Source organism: Eumetopias jubatus, unplaced genomic scaffold (genome assembly GCF_037043125.1).
Source record: "Eumetopias jubatus isolate StellerSeaLion01/CBP00866 unplaced genomic scaffold, mEumJub1_p1.0 scaffold_4, whole genome shotgun sequence".
NCBI classification, from domain to species: domain Eukaryota; kingdom Metazoa; phylum Chordata; class Mammalia; order Carnivora; family Otariidae; genus Eumetopias; species Eumetopias jubatus.
In genome coordinates this window covers 34,452,518-34,474,645 of record NW_028274810.1, presented here as the reverse complement: position 1 = coordinate 34,474,645, position 22,128 = coordinate 34,452,518, and the positions used below count along the sequence as shown (strand labels likewise).

At 37.1% G+C, this 22,128-nt stretch overlaps 1 protein-coding gene across 3 annotated transcripts in view; it reads left to right on the top strand.

Annotated features, from left to right (window-relative positions):
• Positions 1 to 22,128, top strand: part of HS2ST1 (heparan sulfate 2-O-sulfotransferase 1) — a 172,280-nt gene that overhangs the window by 143,275 nt on the left and 6,877 nt on the right. For all 3 annotated transcript variants that reach the window (XM_028102516.2, XM_028102515.2, XM_088022368.1), the window contains 2 exons: positions 3,931 to 4,016; positions 13,395 to 13,533. In XM_028102516.2, the coding sequence (XP_027958317.1) occupies positions 3,931 to 4,016; positions 13,395 to 13,533 (225 nt within the window). The remainder of the gene's footprint in view (positions 1 to 3,930; positions 4,017 to 13,394; positions 13,534 to 22,128) is intronic.

Genomic DNA, 22,128 nt, shown 5'->3' with positions numbered 1-22,128 from the left:
TAGAGCAGGAATTGCAGTAGGGCTGACTGATGAAAGGGCGAGAATGGGGATGGAGGGAGGAGAGTCAGGGAAAACTCTGCAGGGGGCGCTCTGGGGGAACCAGCTAACATGGCTAAAAGGGGAAGTGGCTAAATTCAGACTTTGAAAAGGAAACTTTTTATTTATTTATTTTAGGGGGGTGGGGCATGAGGGGGGAGGGGAAACAGACTGCCCGCTGAGCGTGGAGCCAGACCCTGGGCTCGAACCCATGACCCTGAGATTGTGATCTGAGCTGAAATCAAGAGTCATCCGCTTAACAACCCAGCTAAGCAACCCAGGAACCCCAAAAAGGAAACTTTTTAAAAAGGTTGTTCTTCAAAGGGGGTCAGAGGATGGTTATAGAATTTCAGCAGCATGTAAATGACACTTCTAAATGCTCCCTCCGCCTATTCTCCAAATTAGTCTGAACCACTACTTGAACCTATTGACATCATTTGTTTGCTTAGCACTTTTTTCTTTTCTGTAAAGGGAAGGTCAGTCTCAGCTCAGCATCTTTTGATTTATTGCCAGTTGTAAATCAGCCACAGCTTTATTAATGAGACTTTAACACATTGCCTTAAATGTTGATGAGACGAAAGAAAAAAACATATGCACATATATGCATATGTGCCTTCAGTATTCTCATAGTTGGAGATTAGAGAGAGATTCTGTTTTGAGAGACTTTAACAGTAATAGGGTAGAGAATTTAAAAGCAATAATAACCCATGTGAATTTACCTCAGAATGAATTTAGAAAATAAAATGCGAAGTCCTATATAGACATTTAAACCAGGTCTCTTAGTTTTGACTAGCAGTGTTCAGCAACCCCCGAGGTTACTCAAACTAGTAAAAAGGCAAGAATAAGTCAGCGGTCATTGGTGCAAAAATGGTTGTCCAATACAAGGGGAGTGAACAGGGTGGATTGGACTTGGAGGTTATAATGAATGTGATGAGGAACATAAACAGTTTTGAGAGCTATATCTACAGAGCTTTGAGATCTTGTGATGAGTTTCGAATGACTAGATCTGAGGGGTTTCCTCCGCAGTGGATAAAACCTGAAATTTTCAGTGCCCAAGTTTGTTGATCAAAATCATGATACAAATGCTACTCTCCTTTCTTTTCACATCCTTTTGGGTTTTTTTCCACTTTGCTTCAATTGAACAATAATAAGGAAATTAGCTTGTGGTATAGAAGGGTGATTGGACCAAAATCTAAGGTATGTGGTTCTTGAGCTTCCTTTTAATCTATAAAATAAGAGTACAGGATATCCTAAATCCCTTCCACCTCTAAAATGATGATTCTGTAAACAAGAGAGCTTGAGGTTGGTGACAGCAGTGGAAGATTTCATGCCTTGTTCTGTTCTCCACCATCACTCAACTCTTCCCTGAGTCCCAACTGGAAACAACCCTTTTTCTTATTTCATTTATTTTTAAACTGTGTTTCTTGGAATGCTTTGGTTCCAGTACGCTTTAGGCATCACTGTGTGCGGGTAGAAGGAGATGGAGTAGGCAGGGTTCATTCTGCTCCTGTCCTCACTTCTGTTTTGTATCTTGTGGTGGCTTACAAGATAATCTTTAAAAATCTGTTCTACTTCAGTACACTTTTTTTTCCCCTTATCATGAAAGCAGTGAATATGAGAGTCTGTCTTTGCTAAGAGCTTTTATAGACCTCAGGGACTCCTTTGCAAAGCACTACAAAAACAAGCTTCATGTAAATAAAACCAAGCAGTAGTTCCTGGGCCTACCTTTGCTGAAGCCTTGCTTCTCAGTGTGGTCCACTGATCTGCCATCCTGTGGAGACTTGTTAGAAGTGCAGAATCTTGGGCCCCACTCCAGACCTACTGAATCAAATCTGCATCTTGACCGGAGTCCCAGGTAATTGAGTTTGAGAAGCCCTGCAGCAGTCCAGACATTACCCAGCTTCCTGGGCTCTACACCTGATGGTGAAGGACACATGTTGCATGAAGCGTGTCCTTAGGAGTGTTCAGTTTAATCGTGACTGTCTTGAGGAAAGATGGAAGAAAGAAGGATCCTTGAAGTGTATATTTATAGCTAACTCTTATTTCCACCTGAGTCTTTTACCACAGTGTACTCTAAGTTGGTACTATCGATCCTCTCTAACATGTGGCTTTCTAGAACACCATTTTCCCAGATTTCAATCTGCCGTCTCCTCTCATTTTTCTCCCACACCATCACATCCACATTAAATCTGGGCTTCTGGAAAATAGAGCTGAGTTGCTAAATATGCCTTAAGTACCCTTAAACCACCACCTCCCATTCCTATTCTCTTTTCCTTCTATTTTCCCCCTCATTTTTGGCTGAAATAATGGAATTGATTTTCACAGAACCAAAGGCTTATTGGAAATAATTTACGAGTAAGTGGCAGTTTATAAGGACTTTTCATATTCAACATGTGAATTTTTTTTTAAGGATTCAGTTTTTGGGTTATCTAATTTTAATTTTCTGTTTCTTTTTCATTTGTCTTTTGATATTTTCATTCTATTTGGAACCTTCCTTAAAGAACAGATAGGAAAGAACATGAGAACCTCAAATCACACATTTATTTGGCTCATTTTATTTATTTATTTATTTTTTGGTTGGGGAAAAATCGTAACTATCTGCTGAATATAACTGTATTTTCTAATGCAACATAATTTCATCATCTACGTTCAATTTTCAGATTTAAGGGCTTGTGTGTGTGTGTATAAGATAATAAGGTTCCTATCACTTCCCTTCTAAGAACTCCATTATTTCCCTTGGTATGTGAGTTATTAAGGCTTCCCCTAAGAAATAAATTTTCCCAGAACCTTCTGTTTTTCCCTAGTTCACATTCTCTGACATGTGGCCGCTTCTGCACTGTTTTGTACTCTGAGCTACCAATAGGTCTCTTCTAGGAGGCAGTCATCATCATTCATTGCCATTAATTTATCGACTAATCTGGTAGAAGTGGTCCAGAATATCTCCGTGTGACTAACTCCATTCTAAAATGTAAATGCAAGATTGATAAGTTGTCAGAAGTATGCAGTTGACAGGCCTGTGCTCTAGAGACTGAGGTCACAGCTTGCAGAAGCTTTCAGTGTAGTTTAGGGTGGTGGGCCCCCTACCCTTCAGCCCTTCTCCACCACACTGTATCTAGTCCCTAGAAGATATTCTTAACCACTTGCTGTTTATCATGCAGAAATTTGCTTATCAAAAATATATAACATGTTTCTTTGAGAGTGTATCACTGCTTTGCAGCTAGTGATACTTAGGCTTATCAAGTTCTATATTAATCAGCTCTTAAAATTTTTTTAGCATATTTATACTAAAAGAATTTTTCTATTAACTAATCTTTTGAGTGCTTTTAATTCCAGCAAATTAAAATAGTAATAGATACTCAATTTTTAAAATATTACCTATAGGACCTCTCTAATTTTATTAATCTTTATCAATGAACTTACAATATCTGCTCTTTTTTCTTTAAAGCCCTCTGATAATCATCATCTTTTCTTTAATTATTTTGGTTTAGGGATTACTTTTTGTTTTATTTGTTGAGTCACTAGTAAGTATGAGTTTTTATGAATAACAAGTCTCTGGGAGTAAAAAACAGACTTGGGCGTGTGTTGGTACCCACCCTCCCGTCACTCATGTGAATTACTCACTGTGCAGCATTGTAAATGATTGCACTGTGTGGATTTTTCTTTCAGGGTTCTCTCTCACTCTTTTCTGAGTGTGGTGATAATGGCTCTCTCTGTGATGAATTGGTAATTACAGATCACACTGTGCTCTCCTTAGTTGAAACCTGTGTTTCAAGCTCTGTAATTGTCAAACTTGTGTGATTTGTTTAAATGTCTAAATGGAAAGTATTTTACTATCATCAGATTTCATTTTCCTTTATATTGAACTTCAGTAATGAGTGTGTTCTCCTGTTTTAGGTACGCTTTGTAAAGAATATAACCTCCTGGAAAGAGATGAAACCAGGGTTTTATCATGGACATGTTTCTTATTTGGATTTTGCAAAGTAAGTTGTACCAAAATGACACACTAAAGAATGCTTTGTACTTTAGCAACCTAAAAAGAGACACATTTATTAAATTCTTATGATTTTGATTCAAAAAAAAAAATGTGCTGGCTTGCCTTTGCCACTTTTAGAGATATAAATACACCTTCTAATGTTTTACTGCCCTCTAGTGTTCATAAGTTGATTACTGTCACATTAATTTTAGAAATTTTAGAAATTCAAAGTAGACTAAATGCAGGTGAAGTTATTTATCCTTATTCTGTTTATGCATCTTGTCTAAGCAAGTGACACTATTTTAGGAGAGTGCCATATTTTAACCTAGAGGCCAATCAGATTCTGACTTACCATATCACTGATTGAGGACTGAGAAAGCGAAGAACCCCATCACCTAGTTATTGGTTACCCACGCCTCTGCTTTTCAGCCAAGAGACAGTGAAGTGTACACTTTCTTTTGGGCTACCTTGTTTTTGCTTTAACGTTGTGGTATATTCAAAAGAGACTTTTTAAAAAATAGTGATTTTTCTTTATAATGATTTGCCTGAAACTGGAGATAAATAACTGATTTTCCATATTTTGGGGGGGTGGAGTGGGTTCTATCATAATTCTCTCAAGAAAAGTTCATAGAACTACAGGCCTACACATGGTATCCAAGCACTGTGTGGCTCCCCCTAGAGTCTGTGCCACACTGAAGTACTACTCAGACAACTGGGCAAAAGGAATATTCTAAACATAGGTTATTTTATGAATCCATTTGAATGTTTTTTGTAGCACATAGAATAGCATTATGGTAAAACCTCAAATCCAAATCTTTTCCCCAATAACCTGTACTAACTTCAAAGACGTATTTAAAATGTATTTTTAAAATGATTTACGCTCAGACATGTTCCCTCAGTCATTTCATTAGCAGTCATGACTTCAAAGTAATATACTCTCATGTATTTTTCAACTCTAGAGAGTATTCTGTGTCAAATTTGAAAATTAAATTGATATCTCAGTCATTTTAACCTCCTAAATTTGAAATGAAAAAGAATTGAATGAATTATTACTGATTTAGATACTAACCCTTAACTTTTTGAAGAGCATGTAATTAAAAGGGAATCTCCCAGATATTACATACATGAAACAATGTATTTTTATTTCTAGTTCCACAGTACTCAAGATGTTTCAGTAAAATGGCAGCTTTAGAGTTAGATGTACATTTTTCTGTAAATAATTCATACTGCAATATTGAAAACATTTTATAGGCAGCTTTAAAATAAACTAATTATTTTTTCCTTGCAGAGGCACTGAACCAGTTTCATAAACTCCATTCATATGCATATTTTCCCTCAGGGCTGCATTATCCTTCAATTGAATGTTTGTTACCCTTTCACCTAAATGATTTATTTTTTCCACACACAGCTTGGTTTCTAATACTTGAGGTTTCCATTATTAAAATAATATATTGAGTGCTTTTGCTTTTGGCAAAAATCTTGTACTTGAAGCTCTGGTGTTTGCTGGGGTTCTTGCAGTTGAAAAAGTATAAGGTTTCTTGAAAAGATTAATCTCATTTATTAAATACTAACATGAATGTTTAAGGTTTTGAATATTTCCATAATGGGTCTCATGTTACTGGAAGTGAAAAGTATTGTGAAAAATTTCAGTAGACTTTTACAAGATTTAAAACAAACGCCTGAAAGAAATCACCTAGAGAGAATGTATTTTGAGGTATATAGTCAAGAACTATTGTAGATGTAACTAGTATCTTTTAAAATAAATTTTAGTTTGACAGGCATACTGACCGTGAAGGAGTAAGGAAGAGGAAACAAAAATCACCTCACCAATTTTTAGAATACTTTTATTCTTCAAAACATATTCTTGACTGCCATAGTACTTTGTGGAATCCATTAAAATACTTGCCTTCAGGAGAAAACAGTTGAATTTGGTGAAAGAAATGTTTAATCACCTAGCTTTTCAGTTGCCTTAAAAGAGTCCCTAAACAGCATGTAAATTCAGTATATCCCAGGAAACCCAGGAAGCAAGATAAAGAAAATTAAAAAAGTGATTTCTGGTTTAGACTGATCACTAAGAAGCACACATTTTATTTGTAAGCCTATATGTGTTCAAGCCATGTTTTGGCTTTATTTTTCTGGTTTTATTCAGAACTTTAGCATAGTAACAAAAACATCTCCTTGTTCCAAGTTTGTATTCCTGTCCTGTCTTGGTCCTTTTTGTCTTAGTCTCATTCTCGTTTTTGTTTGTTTGTTTTTTAGCACATTTCCTAGTTCCTTTTTCCATTTCTCTCTTTAGTGTTCAATTACTTTTTGTTTTCATTTCAGGTGGTGGACAGCACAATTTTTAAAATAATATAGATATCATTAATGTCATAAATTTAAAACTTTTCATGGAAAGAAATTGTATAGGTTGGGCATTTTCAAAATGTCCTAGAGTGCAGGCAATATAAAGTTGAATAAATAAGTTGTAGTTCTTGTCCTCAGTGAGTTCACTGAAACCCCATTTTTTTCTGTAGTTATCAGTTCATTATGTTTCATTATAAACAGTGAAAATATTACAGATCATCCTCCCTTTTAAATTCATACTCCTTCTTTACCAGCAGCATCTATTACCTCCACTTTGATTTTCTTCAAATTTTACAAAATAAAAACATTAGAACACCTCTTTCATTTATTTCAGTGACATTTCCCTTTATAGTGAATAATATTGAGCTGAAAGAATACTGTGTGAATGCTGGTTTCGATCAGAGTCTGCTGAGATTTTCTATGATCTAGCTACCTATGGATGACATGTCAGCATCTGTCTTAGATATTTGGAAATTATTTTTGATACAGCAGTCTTATTCAGGTGCATGTCAGGTGTATACCTTTGTGATTGTCCTCAGAAATGAGTATGGGTCTTTGTCGCTGTCATTCTGGGTCTTTCTCAGAACAATTGAGGTGAATCAGTAAAGAGCAGATTATGTCAGGACAAGAAACACAAAACTGAATGCTTCACTAGGTCTGAAATATCCTAGAGAGTAATAAAGCGACAATATTTTAGGCCTAATGTAGTTTGTTAGTGTATAGATTTATGTGAGATTGTCCCTTTTATCTTGTACTTCTCTGCTGAACCAGTTGAAGTTTGCACCATTTTCTCTCGCTTTCAGCAAATATGTCACAACATTATAGAAACATTTCTTAAGTTATTGTAATCATTACAGGCAATATGCAAGAGTTGCCTTTTTATTGACCTTGTAACACCAGCTCTTTCTACAGCACTGATCCTCTAAGACTGTTTAGGAGCAGTCTCCAAAAACCATTTGGGTCTGCGGTTAAATCCTCCCCGTTCCTTACTGGCTCTGCCATTTCAGCCACATCACTTCAGATCTGCGTTTTCCCCATTTGTAAAGTGAAGATTAAATTAAAGTAACTACTTCCTGGTGGTTGTGAGGATTAGATGTGATAATGTATGTGAAGCAGTAGGTTCCGTGTCTCACACAAAGCAGTGTTATGTTCTTTTATAATTCTGTCTTCTCTCAGTTACCACGTTGTCTTACTGGTGTTTTTCTTCTCTCTGTATGAATCCATGCTGGCCCTTCTTATTCCCAACTCTTAATAAAGCATTGCTCAAGACTGTCTTTGCCTCCATTACTCCCTTGGGGGAAGTTTGCCCATTTTTCTTTGTCACGACATTGAAGCCACAGGGAGCCTGGGTGGCTCAGTCAGTTAAGCGTCTGCCTTCGGCTCAGGTCATGATCCTGGGGTCCTGTGGTCCAGCCTGCATTGGGCTCCCTGCTCCGCGGGGAGCCTGCTTCTCCCTCTCCCTGTGCTGCTCCCCCTGCTTGTGCTCGCTCTTTCTCTCTCTCTCTGTCAAATTAATAAATAAAGTCTTAAAAAAAAAAAAAAGACATCAAAGCCAGAAACTAGAGTCATCTTGGACAACCCCTTTCTTTACCACGTACATTTAATCAGTCAGCAAGTCTTTTGAGTTTGACTTCTTTCTCTTAGTATAAGGCTTTTGACATTCAATGTATGTATCGATCAGTAGTTAGTTCTTGGATGAATAGTATTCCATTGTGTGGATACACCACAGTCTTCATCCATTCACCAGTTTGTGGATACTTGGATTGTTTCCAGCTTTTGGTGATTATGATTAAAGCTGCTAAAACATTTGCACATAGATTTTATGTGGACATACCTCTTCATTTCTCTTGGGCAAATAGAAGCGGGATTGCTGGATTGTATAGTAACTCTATAAGACACTGCAAAACTGTTGTTTCGTGCGGCTGTGTTATTTGCAATCTCACCAACAGTGTATGAGAGTTCCAGGTGTTATGCGTTCTTGCCAGCATTTGGTATTGTTTGACCTTTTTTTTTTTTTAATTTGGGCCATTCTAATAGATGCATAGTAGATGAATGCCCTTTTTAAGAGGTAAATAATTACTACAGAAATCACAACATCACCAGTGGGACCAACAGATCCCAACAGGTCATTCTCTACTTTTGAAACAACATCATGGGAACCTGCCACATGGGGAGGGGTTTGAAAATTTCTATGAAACTTTAGGGCTAAGAGAGTCCAGAATAAATATATATAAGATATCAGCGTCCCCAGTGAGACTGCTGCTTCCCCAAAGAGGTTAAATCTAGTGTGAAGCAGGAATCACAAAGCATCATGCTTCCCAAAGGCTAGTCAGCCCTCTTGCAGCTTCATCATGTTCCATGTAGGCTTTGTCCAACTAGACGACAGGGTTACTTTCAGATGTTCTGAGTATGCACTTGTTCTTTTAACTATTCTCGACATTTATTCATTTATCCAACTATATAGAGTGTAGTTGTAAAGACATGAGCCTAGTTCATGTTCCTTGCTTTGTCTTACCACATATGCTATGTGGCAAGAATAAGGTTTCTAAAATGTCTTCTTACCAATCTGCTGCTCAGATTATATTTTTTGCCTTTTGATCTTTATAGAACATCACAGATTCCTACTAAGTATGCTGTTCTCTTCCTAGGAAGATCATGTTCTAATAGGTCAATAATAGTTTGTATTTTGGGGATGAAGATGGATTGTCTTTTCTTCATCTGAGCCCTCCTGAGGAACACCTCAGATACCCAGCCAGGTTGAAAGGTGGAGTTCATGACCATAGAACACATTTCCCCCCCTGTACAAAACTACCTGGTTGACAAAAGAATTAAACCTACAAACCTAAAAGGATGCTTGTTTCCTAACCAGCTGAGCTGAATGGCCCAGATGCTATTTTTATCATGCCTGTTTTCTGTTAGAATCTCTTGCCTCCATGTCTATGTAACCATACCTAACATATAAATAATAGTCTCATCCATCTTCAGAATGAGTTCATACATGTTATCTCATTAAAATCATACTTCATACACGTAAATGCCACCCAAAGCCATGCCCCAGAAAGTCATTTTCCAGACAGCAAAAAGAATTTTGTAAAGTGCCATATCCCCTTTTCGGTACCACTTGGTAAGAATTGCTGTCTGTCCCACATGTTAGGGACTTGGGGGGAAGGAAAAAAGAGGAAGCAGTGGTGGGAGATGATAGGGGAAGGAGGTAACTCCCGAGAGAATGACTTAGGGTGGCCACTGGCTAATAATGGAGATGGTAAGGGGGTTCCCAGGGAATCCCATAGTTTTAAGATTGGAGTCATTGCCCCATCATCCCGTGCTTTCCCCTCCTCGTAGTTTCCTATTACAAGACTCCGCTCTCTCGGTTAAGGTAGCAACTGTGTTTTTCTTTTTTCTTCTCTTCTCTTCTCTTCTCTTCTCTTCTCTTCTCTTCTCTTCTCTTCCTTTCCTTTCTTTTCCTCTTAAAGATTGATTGATTTGAGAGAGAGAAAGAGAGCATGAGTGAGAAGGACAGAGGGAGAGGAAGACAGAGAATCTGAAGCAGACTCCACACTGAGCATGGAGCCTTACTCGGGGCTTGATCTCACAACCCTGAGATCACACCCCAAGCTGAAACCAAGAGTCCAACTGTACCAACTGAGCCACCCAGGCGCCCCTCAACTGTGTATTTCTGATGCCCCCCACCAACTCTTCTCGCTACTGAGTACACTGTCCCACAGAAAGGCTTCCTAAGTGGTTACTTTCCAGCAGTCTGTTCAACCTAATTCTATAATATTCAACACCTGTGTGTCTGACACTGAACACTAGTGATAAAGCCATGAATAAGAGGGAAGCAGTTTCTGCCCTCATGGAGCTTCTACTGTAATGCCTAATGTGACAGTGCCATATATTTGGCAGTGATACTGTTTCCTCTTTTAAAAGCTTGTGAAAAAATTGTTTACTGCATTATTGGTTTTATGAATTGAGTGAAAAAAATGCATACCAATTCTGATTAACCAACTCACAACTTTAATATTATGATAATGTTTGACAGGAGGGTTCTCTGTAGTTTGCAGTATTTCTGTATGTATACAGAATTTTAGTGACCTTGAGTCACTTAATGGTGAGAAAAGAACTAGAAGTCAAAACAGCTGACCCCTTCTTACACAGAAAGTGGTTCTTATAGAATACAACCTATGTGTAAATTAGGAATTTCCTGGTTAGTTAATTTTCAGTAATTCAGAGGCTGAAAGAATCGAGTTATCCAGGCACCTTGCTTTTTCTCTTCTATAGTCTCTTTTCACTAATTTGCTTAAGAACTCAGTAGAAAGCACTTATAGAATGCCTTCTGATTGTAAGACATTGCAGTGGGCAGAAGTAACGGGGAAATGTGGAATTGGTTAGTGTAGGTATATGCTTTTTAATGCCTTTGGAAAAAGATTTTAGTAAGAAGGGAAATTTAAGTTATAAGCTGTGAGCTAAAATTGAAGATTTCTGTGGACAGATGAATAAACATATCAAGAGTGGTTAAAAGAATAAGCAACTTTCACTGTCTCGTATCAGAGTCACACAACCTAAGCTTAGGTCTATCATTTTCTCATTGTGATTCCTATTTTAGGAGAGATTGCTAATAATCTTTTTTTAATCTTTCAAATTACTAATCAGTGGGCAAGGATTTATGTCTACTAGGCCCTGTGAAATATATAAAAGAAGTGTACGGTACTGTGCCTGTTCTCAAGTGGCTTATAATGGTTCTGAGGAGAGAAGACTTACAAGAGAAACACTAGTAGGACAAGCAGTGAGTGGAATCGCCTGAGAGCAGTAGCCCCTGGGTGCAGGTGTTAATGAAAGCAGACAGCAGGTTGTGCCCCAGCCTTCCTAGGCTTTACAAGATTTCTTTATTGCCCCTCTGCATTGTATTCCCAAACAGCAGCTGGTGGTGGGGTTTTTTCTGTCCTGCTTGATTGAGATACACTGACATATACATTGTGTAAGTTTAAGGTGTACAGTGTGATGATTTGATACACATGTATTGTAAAGTGTTTACCACAATAAGGTTTGTTAACACATCCTTCACCTCACACAGTTACCATCTTGTTGTTGGTATCCTTATGGTGAGAACATTTAAAATCTACTCTCTGTAGCAACTTCAAGTTTACAGTACAGTGTTGGTAACTATAGTCCCCCTTTTGTACATTAAACCCATATCGTGACAATTCTCTGATGACTCAGGCTTCCCTCCTGATGCTTATAAAGCTCCGTAGGGCCCACATGATCTGCACTTCCTCCACCCCACCCCACCCCTTTCTCTCTACTCACTTTCTGATTCTGCTCCAGCCAGGCTGATCTCCTTGCTGTTCCCTGAAAATGCCTGGCACTTAGCTGCTGGGGCGCCAGGGGGGCAGGGACTTCATACTCCTGGAGTTTCATCTTCCTGGAACATTTTCCTCCAGAGGCCTGCCAGGAAACCCCTATTTTGAATTGTACTCTCCCCACTTCTGGCAGTCCCTATTCCCTTTCACTGCATCATTTTTTTCCTTAGTACTTTTTACCATCTCACATATTTACTTACTGGTTTATATTCCCCCAAATAGAACGTTGGCTCCACCAGGACAAGGAATTTTGTCTTTTTTTTTTTTCTCACCACTGTACTCCTAGTATTAGAATAGTGCTGGCATGTATCGGGCGCACAAAAAAGTTTTCTTAAAACGCATTAATGTAATAGAAAGAATAGAAAAATGAGAATGGTGTTCTAGTGAAGGAAGACAGAATGAACAGAGGCACATAAGGAGAAATAGGAATAAGTGTGATACACTGGGGGAGGTAGAAGAGGTGAGCCTAAACTGTAACAGATGGTTTCTTCTTTGAAGACAGTTAAAAATAAAGTTAGGTCAATAAGGTGGTACCTGAGACTCAGGCCAGCAGGCATCAGCAACCAGGCAAAGGAGTGTGGGTTTGATGTCAACATAAACAGCAGAGTTATTCCAGACTCCTAAGAAGAATGATCTAATAAATGGTGTTTTAGTGATATCAGTTGGGAATTGGTCTGGAAGACAGATTGAGAAGGAGAGACACTGATGCAAGGAAACCAACGAGGTTATTGCAGCGATGCAAGCAAGAGGCCCTGGGAGAGGGCGGTGGTGGAAAGGAAGGGCTGACGAGGACAGGTTGGATCTGTGGGGAAGCCAACAGCAGAAAAATCAAAAGGACTTGGTAACTGGACTAAATGAAGAATAAAGGGAAGTAGAGGTGAAAGTAACACAAAAGTTTCAAGACTGGGACAAGTGAGAATATTAGAACAGGAGCCAGCTGGATGATTCTAGGGGCTGAGGGGTTGCTAAAGTAAAAGCCTTCTCTGTCTCCTCTAATCCTTCACCTCTTTCTCATTCCCCAAGGAAACAGTGCTGGAAACTAAATGTCTTTCACTGTTGTCTTTAAAATCAGGCACCTGGGTGGCTCAGTTGGTTAAACGACTGCCTTCAGCTCAGGTCATGATCCTGGAGTCCCGGGATCGAGTCCCACATCAGGCTCCCTGCTCAGCAGGGAGTCTGCTTCTCCCTCTGACCCTCCCCCCATCTCATGTGCTCTCTCTCTGTCTCTCATTCTCTCTCTCAACTAAATAAATAAAATCTTTAAAAAAAATAAAAAAATAAAATCAGCACTAGCAGAAGGTAGACTCCAGTGGTCACGCTTGTGTGGATTTAACGATGTATCTATTGATAACGTGTCTGGTTTGGTGAGCCAGAAATGAGAAATCATTGCTACATGAAATTAAAATGCTTCATGTAATTCTTGCCAGTAAAATTTAAAATTGTCTTTCATTCAAATTTCCCTTCTCTTCTTTATCTTCAGCAATTTTTAAATTCTTATTTCCTTTTTACTGTATTGTAACATAATCATAAACTATTTCCTAATCTCCACATATTCTATGTTATTTAAATAAACTCATGTTCTTCTTTCCATATAGAATTTATACCTCAAACTTAGAATTTCAGGACACCCCAAAACAGAACAAAAATATAGATTTCACCTTTTATGTTTCCTTCTGCTTCAGATTTGGTGTGAAGAAGAAGCCAATTTACATTAATGTCATAAGGGATCCTATCGAGAGGCTAGTATCTTACTATTACTTTCTGAGATTCGGAGATGATTATAGACCAGGGTTAAGAAGACGAAAACAAGGAGACAAAAAGGTAATATTTTAGTTTTAAGATGTTTATGAAGATAATTGTTTATGAACTGCAATGAACAGTGTGCTTTTAAAATTTTTTTTACTAATTCTAAATGTACTACTTACTGTGGAAATTTTGAAAAGAACCCAAAAGTGTAAAGAAGCAAAAGTAAAACTTATAGTTGATATTTTGGTGTACGCATAATTTTTTTGTCATTTAAAAAAGATATTTTACTTTAGTTCCAGGGCTGAATGTTTCTCTTACTATAGTCCTAACAATTTTCTCTGAGACCATTATAGTTATTCATTCATATGAGGTTTTGTGTAAGTACTTTGGTTCTTTTAGTCTCAATGGTGGCAATTTATATTGAATTGTGATCATCGGTTTAGGAACACTTTTTTGCTAAAGCAGCTGTTTTTTTTCAGACAAGATGAGACTAATAACAGTTCTTACTTATTAGCAGGTTCAGATTTGGGTTGTCTTCTATTTAAGTGCATCCTCTAGAGTAGCACCGGTGTTATTTTTCTGAGCTACCAAACTGATTTGTCGCTTTTCTGGTGGGACACCTTTACTGGGACCCCATTGCTCACAAGTTTGCCCAAGGCACAAGAGACACAATCTGACGTAATCTGAGACTTAACTTCTCCTGCCTTATTTTTCCTCAGGTGCCCAGTGCTTCAGCCACGTGAAGTGTTACTTTCTCCAAACTTAGTTATTGCCTCATACTTTTGGCACGTGTGTTGTTCCCCATATTTAGAATGTCTCTCCTTCACTCTGGAAAACTGTCCACTTTGTAGGTCTAGCTCAAATGTTAGCTCTTCGATGAAGTCTTTTCTAGTGCCCCATAGGCAATTAGTCATGTTGCTTTTAAAGCTCCCAGAGCACTCCATCTAAACCCCTTTTTTTAAGCATTTATTTGTGGTAATTGAGTTATTTGTTTCCGTATATGTCTTCTCCAAAAGGTTGTGAACTTCCTGAAGCAGGGGCTATATTTCATTCTTCCTTGTTTCCCTAGTGTTTAGCACAGTTGCCTAATTCATCTGTTAAGTGCTTAGCAAATGAGTTGAATGAGTGAATTCTGCACCTTTTGAGCCTAAAGTGTTGTGTAATCATGATGCTAGGTAGCTGATATAATAATTAACATCAGACAATTAATTTCTCACTTAAGTTACATGTGCCTTCTGTGTCACATGAGGAGGTGATTTTTTTTTGTTTTATTTACTTTTTTCTCTTTTCTAGAAATTACTGTTTCTTTCCTTAGTCTCAAAGCTTTAGGCAGAAGGTACTGATCCAAACACAGATAACTGACCAGACCTTTTTTTTTCCCCAAGTGTCCACTGATCTCTTAGTATTAGTAAATCTTCTAAAATATATATATATACTTAGGATATTATGGTGATTCTACAACATTTTATAAAATCTAGTAATATAACTCTTTTGTGACCTAGTACTTCAGAATTTGTTGATAGTTATTTCTGAATTCACTCCAACACTTCTTCCTCCTTTCCTCCCTCCCTTCCTTCCTTCCCTTCTTTTCTTCCTTTCTTCCTTCCTTCCTTTTTTTTTTTAATTTTAGCCCTCTCATTTACACTGTTTTTACTCAGTAAATGTTAATATCCATCTCCCACCTTTGACCAGAAGAATATTAATGTGGATAAGGAAAAGATTTGCAGTCACATCGGTTCCTACATGCACCATCTGTCACTGTCAGCCCTGGATACCATGGTTTAGTGGTTGCTGCCCTATGTAGTTTGGGGAATTAGGTAATAATAATACTTAATATAACACTAATAGTTCACATCTATTGACTGCTTATTGTGTATTAAGTACTGTTTTAAGTTATATATATATATGTGTGTATATATCTGTCTGTCTATGTATGTATGTATTTTTTCAGGTAGCCTGTGCAACGGTTCTGTAGGGTAGCTGCTGTTCTTGTCTCTATTTTCAGATAAGGAAATTGAGGCACAGAAAGGTTAAGTACCTTGCCCAGTGTTATACTACCAGTAAGTGGTAGGGCTGGAATTTAAACACAAGTACTCTAATTCCAGAGCTCACCCTCCTAAGCCCTCTATTCCCTTTAAAAAGGAGGGAGGGAATGCAACATGCTACCCAACATTTGTATATGAGAGATGTTCCCAAATTACATTTTCAGTACTCACAGAAAAATTCAGGCAGATATTTTAACATTATTTTCCTTTCATATTTGAAAGATTTAGGTAGATATACTCTCCAAGCCTGGAGACTTAACCATTCTTCACCCTGATAATGATAGTGCTTGGTTTGTTTTTGGTTTTGTCTTTTTATGTCATTATAAAATACATATTACTACACCCGTTTATTTAGATATAACATTAGTAACATCAGAAAAATACTTTTGTATTACCTTAATTCTCAGGAAGACAGGGCCATCTGCAAATGCTTCATTAAAGTGAACAATTATTTTGCTTTATGATAGGCAAAATGGACCCTTTGGTCTTGAAACATATTGAAACATACACATTTTTAATAATTTGGTTTGTTTCTCATGACACAAGTGTTGGCAACATTCTGGGACGTAATTAGTTAAATAATACTGTTTTATTGCAAATAACTTCATACCTTTAACTCAGAAGAGCTTTCATTCATTAATAAACTCATATCTATAGAGTCGATAACTGCATGGCATATAACATTTTTTTAAAATGGCAGGGTATTTGAAGATAAGGGTGATTAAAAGGTGGCTATGATGACGTAGGAAATACCTGGCAAAGGTTGGAAATACCTTGCATTGGCTTCATTTCCATTGAAATTGTATATTAAATAAATGGTGATTCTACGACATTTATAAAATCTAATAATATAACTCTTTTGTGACCTAGTACTTCAGAATTTGTTGATAGTTATTTCTAAATTCACTCCAACACTTCTTCCTCCTTTCCTTTAAATGTATATTGTTTACACATCAGGTAATACTTGGAAGCCTGTTAGGTAATATTCAGTTCAGCACTCATGGCAACTATTGTGTTTTAAACTGCAGTACCTCATAATCTAAACTGCTTCCTCCTTACACTTTCAAACAGTAATTTCATAACACATTTCAGGCATGTGTTACCTATGATAGCTTTCAGTTGATCTTGTAAGGAACAAAAGATTGGGAGATTTCATACACTCTGTTCTTTGTATTTGTAACTGGAGGTTTATTTAGTATAATCTCTGCCCAGAACCTAGAAAATAGGGATATTAAATAATACAGAGGTCAGCATTAAAGAACTATATAGAGAACTCAGTGATTCTCAAACTTTATAGTCTTAGAACTCCGTTTACTCTTAAGTTATTGAGGACCCCCAAAGAGCTTTTGTTTGTGTGATATTTATCAATATCAATAACTATACCAATTTACAGGGAAATTTTAAAAATATTAATTTAAAAATAACAGGAAACCCATCATATGGTAACATAAATAATATAATTTAATGCAAATAACCATTTTTAATGCAAATAACCAAAAAGTATAAAGAGATGTGTTTTACATTTTTGCATTGTTTTAAATATCTGGCTTAATATAGAGAGTTGGATTTTCATATCTGCTGTTGAATCCATCTGTTGAATATGTTCTTTTGGTTGAGGTGTATAAAGAAAATCCAGGTTTACACAGATACGTACTTGGAAAAGGGAGGATTTTAAGAGCCTTTGAGAAGATTGTGGATGTTTTTCTTTAATATTACACTAAAACTTGACAAGTAGTAGTTTTTTAAAGTTGTTGAAGTATGGAATCTGAAACAACAGCAGTGAACTTTTTATGCTCTGCTATATTAAAATCCATTGATATATTTTACACCTTGAATGGATTTTTTAACTGAGCATAATTGTATAACCTCATGCATTGGTCACTGGAAACATATTCATACACTAAATTATATGTGGACCATCCAAATGTTGACATATTTTATTATACAGTATCAGAAATTCACATTCATTAATATCACCACTGATCTCATCAGAGAAGTCTTTTAAGTATTGGGAAACTGTCACACTTATGGTGGCAGATTGGGTTTTCCAAAATTTTATTTTTTTGCTTGAAAGCTTAACTTTTGTCACTGGCTGCCACAGGATTTCTTACCTCAACACTGTTGTTGTTTGGGCGAGAGAACTCCTTGTCATGAGGGGCTGCCTATACACATAAGATGTTAACCAGTATCTCTGACCCCTAACTAGTAGTACTCCCCCACACCCCCCAGTTGTGAGAACCAAAAATGTCTGTAGACATTGCCAGATGTCACCTGCTGGGTCAAAACAGCTCCATTTGGGAACCACTGGGCTACTAACACTGTCACTGTTTTCTGCCAAGAGGCAGGTACACTTTGTTCATTTTGAGAAAGTATCAACCAAATACCCAAGTTTGAATAACCATAGTTTGTCTCTCAGTCCTCCTTTCAGTGTAGGGCTTCTTACGGCTTGTAAGTAATATTAACTGCGCCTATAATTCTCATCACTCACATTTTCTAAATATTATAAATAAATATTTTGGCTTTGAACTGCCCTATAGATTATTAAAAATTATTTATTAACTGTTGTTTTGTTAGTGGAACACCAAGGGGGGTTCATATATCCAGAAAGAGTAAATAGTTACATGCTCTAAATAACAATCTAAAAGAGAATCAGTTTATGTTTGTTAAGAAGGACTCATCGGTCCCAGGGATTATAATTCCTACCCCAATTTGTATTCTTTTTATTTCTTACTCTAAATTAACTAGACTTATTGACAGCTCTAAGTATTATAGTGAATTTAGAGTATTCTACCTAAAAATATGTATTAGTTTATACAAGGTAGTAATGAGGTTAGAAGAAATTCATACTTACTGCTACCTGATTCTGTCATTAACTTAAAAAATACTGCCTCCATATTTCTTAGCAATTCACAATCCCCTGACACTGGTGAATTTTACAATTCTGTCTCACAAAGCCATGTCAAAAAAATACTGTTTGCATAGGTAGTATTTTATATGTAAAAAGCATCACAGGAAAACAATATAATTCTTTACAGCTCATATTTATTTGAAAGCTTCATATAGACCAGTATTCTCTATCTCAGTAAAAAGTGCACAACCCAGAGTCAGCCTTGACTTGTCTTCTTCCCAGGTTTCTGATGGGACCATAGGTGTTTCCTTTCATCAAAAGAGAGAAAACAGAAGAGTTAGTTATCATGGAGTTGAAGAAAGATGTTGAGTTCAGATTAGATATTATTTTTTTAATCATGTATAGGTAAGTGGAGGTATCCACTAGAAATTATATTTGTATCTCAAGAAATAGGTCTGAACTAAATTACAGATTTGGGAGTCATCAACATTAGGTGGGAGATGAAACAAGGGATTGAATGAAATTGCACTTGGAAGACCTAGAATGTGAAAAGAGGACCAAATGAAAAAGGAAGAAGAAAAAGAAGGGGAGCCAGTATGTAGCTCTGGGGCGTGCTAGCATTTAAGGAGTAGGCAGAGAAAGAGGAGCATGGCAAGGAGCCTGAGGTCAGAGAATCAGAAGACAAACCTGATGAGTCTAAATAGATGGAAAATAATTTCAGCTGCAAAGGAGTTAGCGAATTGAGGATTTAAAATTGTCTCTTAGATTTGTCACTGGGGAGGTCATTAGGGATGTTTGAAAAAGTAATATAAGTAGAATCCAAAGGGTCGAGGAGTAACTGAGAAATGAAGTTAAGACTCAGAGAAAAGACCACTCTTGAGATAGAGGTTTGGCTTTAGAACGAACAAAAAACATCAGGAAATGTTTCTTTAAGATGATAGACACTTGGGCATATTATATATCTAAAGAGAGCAGGGGTGATGGCTGATACAAGAGACTAGAGAAAAATTGATGGAGCAGGGTCTCAGAAGGGGGTGAGGATGGTATTCAAAGATAGGAGAAGGAAATACCTCTTTAAAGATGAGGGCAGCAGGGGGCTAGAGATGCAGATAAGCTTTTGTCTAAGCAGGAAATCCTGGGAGCTTACTCTTAGCTTCAGTTTTCTGTATAAAGTGTGAAGCAAGATCCTTTGCAGAAAAGGATTTGAATGTAAATATAATTGCCATCAATATCAAGTATCACATTTTGATTACTTCTTTTAAACTTCAGTTTTAGGAGTTAAATATCTAAACTAATAATCTAAATAAAGAACATTTTAATATTTCATGCTTTTTAAAAACATCTGTATCTTGCTCACAATGGATTGTTCTTTCTAAACATAGATGGTTTTTAAGTGAAAAAACTGTTCATAATTTTTTTTTAAGATTTTATTTTTTATTTATTTGACAGAGACACAGCGAGAGAGGGAACACAAGCAGGGGGAATGGGAGAGGGGGAAGCAGGCTTCCCGCTGAACAGGGAGCCTGATATGGGGCTTGATCCCAGGACCCTGGGATCATGACCTGAGCCAAAGGCATACGCCTAACGACTGAGCCACCCAGGCGCCCCTGTTGATAATTTTTTGTTTCTGTGGTGTACTGAACTGGGTTTTGTAGGAGAGGAAGAGAGTCTGGGGTGTTTTCATTTGTTTTTGCCTTTTATTTGAAGGACTTCATATTTTAGAAGAGAAAAATATTTATGTATAGAAAATCCTATTTCTGAAATACGACCAAAATGTGTAGGAGAAGGCTAATAGAAGTTAGCAAATCGGCAGGAAAATTTTGATGACCATGCATTTGAGTGACAGTCTTCAGTGTTATGGGTACAGAAGCGCAAGTGCTGATGTCACTGTTGGGGAGTCAGTGCCGCATCTTGATTAAAATCTTAGTGGACTGAATGATCAAGGTGTATGTGGTAAAGATGATATTGAGTTATCTTAATTTAGCTTCTCTCATTAGGAAATACTTGGTTTACTTTATTCATCAAATATTTATATAGAAATGAGAGAATTTCTGTTATGCTAAGATCTGGCACACTCGTGTATGTTCACCAGTTTTTTATTTTTCATGGTCTGTTGTTTTCTCCATGTCTTCCTTGCTACTGGCCACTGAGCAATTTGGATTGTTTCTTTTAGTTGATAGGAGCAAAACATCTCCCCCAAATGATAAAGGAAGCAAAACTCAATTTATTTTTCTACTTTTGTATTGTCTAATAAAATATTTGTTAGGTGAATTAAAGTAGATGCTAAGCTTCTAAAAGAAGCCCAAATAATTTAAATAAGATTTTTTTTTAAGATTTTATTTATTTGAGAGAGAGCGAGAGAGAGAGAGAGCATGAGCGGGGAGAAAGGGGCAGAAGGAGAGGGAGAGGGAGAAGTAGACTCCCCGCTGAGCTTGGAACATGAGGGACACAGAGCTCCACATGGTGCTCCATCCCAGAACCCTGAGATCATGACCTGAACTGAAGTCAGAGGCTTAACCTACTGAGCCACCCAGGCACCCCTAAATATGATTATTTTTATCATACTTAAAAGCCTAAAAGTGAGGGGTCCAGACTCTTAGAGCAACTTTGCTCCGCACATTGCTCCACACATTCAGGGACCTAGTTTCCTTCCGTATTGTTATTCTGCTGTTCTTTAGGAGGTTGTCCTTATGTGCTTGTTGAATTTGGGTCACCACTACTTCTGCCTTCCAGCCTTTTGGAAAGGAAGGAAGTGGAGGGCAAGCAATTTCCTTTTAACCAAGTGACCCAGAACCTGCTCATATCACTTCTGCCTTTAGTCTGCTGACAAGAACTTGGTCACATGGCTATACCTAACTGCAAGAGAGGCTAAAACTCTATGACTCTGGAAGAATGGAAGAGTGAATTTTAGAGACTGCCAGAGTGGGCTAGCAGATTTGAAACTATTGGCCAGAAAAAGACTTGAAGATTATCTACACATTCTTTTATTTGAAATACTAAAATACTTCAAGAGCACAGGAATTAGGAGTTGGCTAACTAGAGAATTTAATGCATGCTTATTCATTAATCAGTTTTTATTCCAGTAGTGGATATTTAAATTCTCAAAGTTGAGTAACTATGGAAATTTTTAATATTGCAGCATTTTAATATCCTAGTTTCTTATATATAAGCAGAATCTTTTCAGTGTCTTTGAATCTTACACACACAAAATGGTAGCAGAGATTGTGTGTTCACCCACAATCACCTTAATAATTCATTTATTTTCTATCGGGACTCTAATCAGATAGAGGGGTAAAGAAGCAGAGCACTTCTGAGCTTCAGAGGCACTACTATGATCTAGGATCTTTTTTAAATTGGATAGGCATGGAATCAGAAACCTTCTAATATATCATCACCCAGATCATTGAGCCAAAGATTTCTTGGAAATTGGAACATGGTAGAGATAGATACATACATTGGTTGTTTTATTTTTATGAGCTACAAGTTGGCATAAATGATAAAACTACTTTTTAGAAAGTGACTTAGGCCAGCACATCTAAGTCAGACCATCTCGTAAAATTCAGAAATAATGTTATGGCCACTGACATGGGGTTTATTGAGTCTTAAGAGTAAACTGAGGTGTTTTTACTTTACGTGTGTGTGTATGTGTATAATTTGTGTATGTATCTAGCTAGCTACAGAGAGATCCTAAGAGAATTTGAGAGAACTCTAAGGACTGTGAAAATGCTTCATGAAAAAATGTTCCTGCCCCTATCTTCATCTTCACTAGAACTGTGC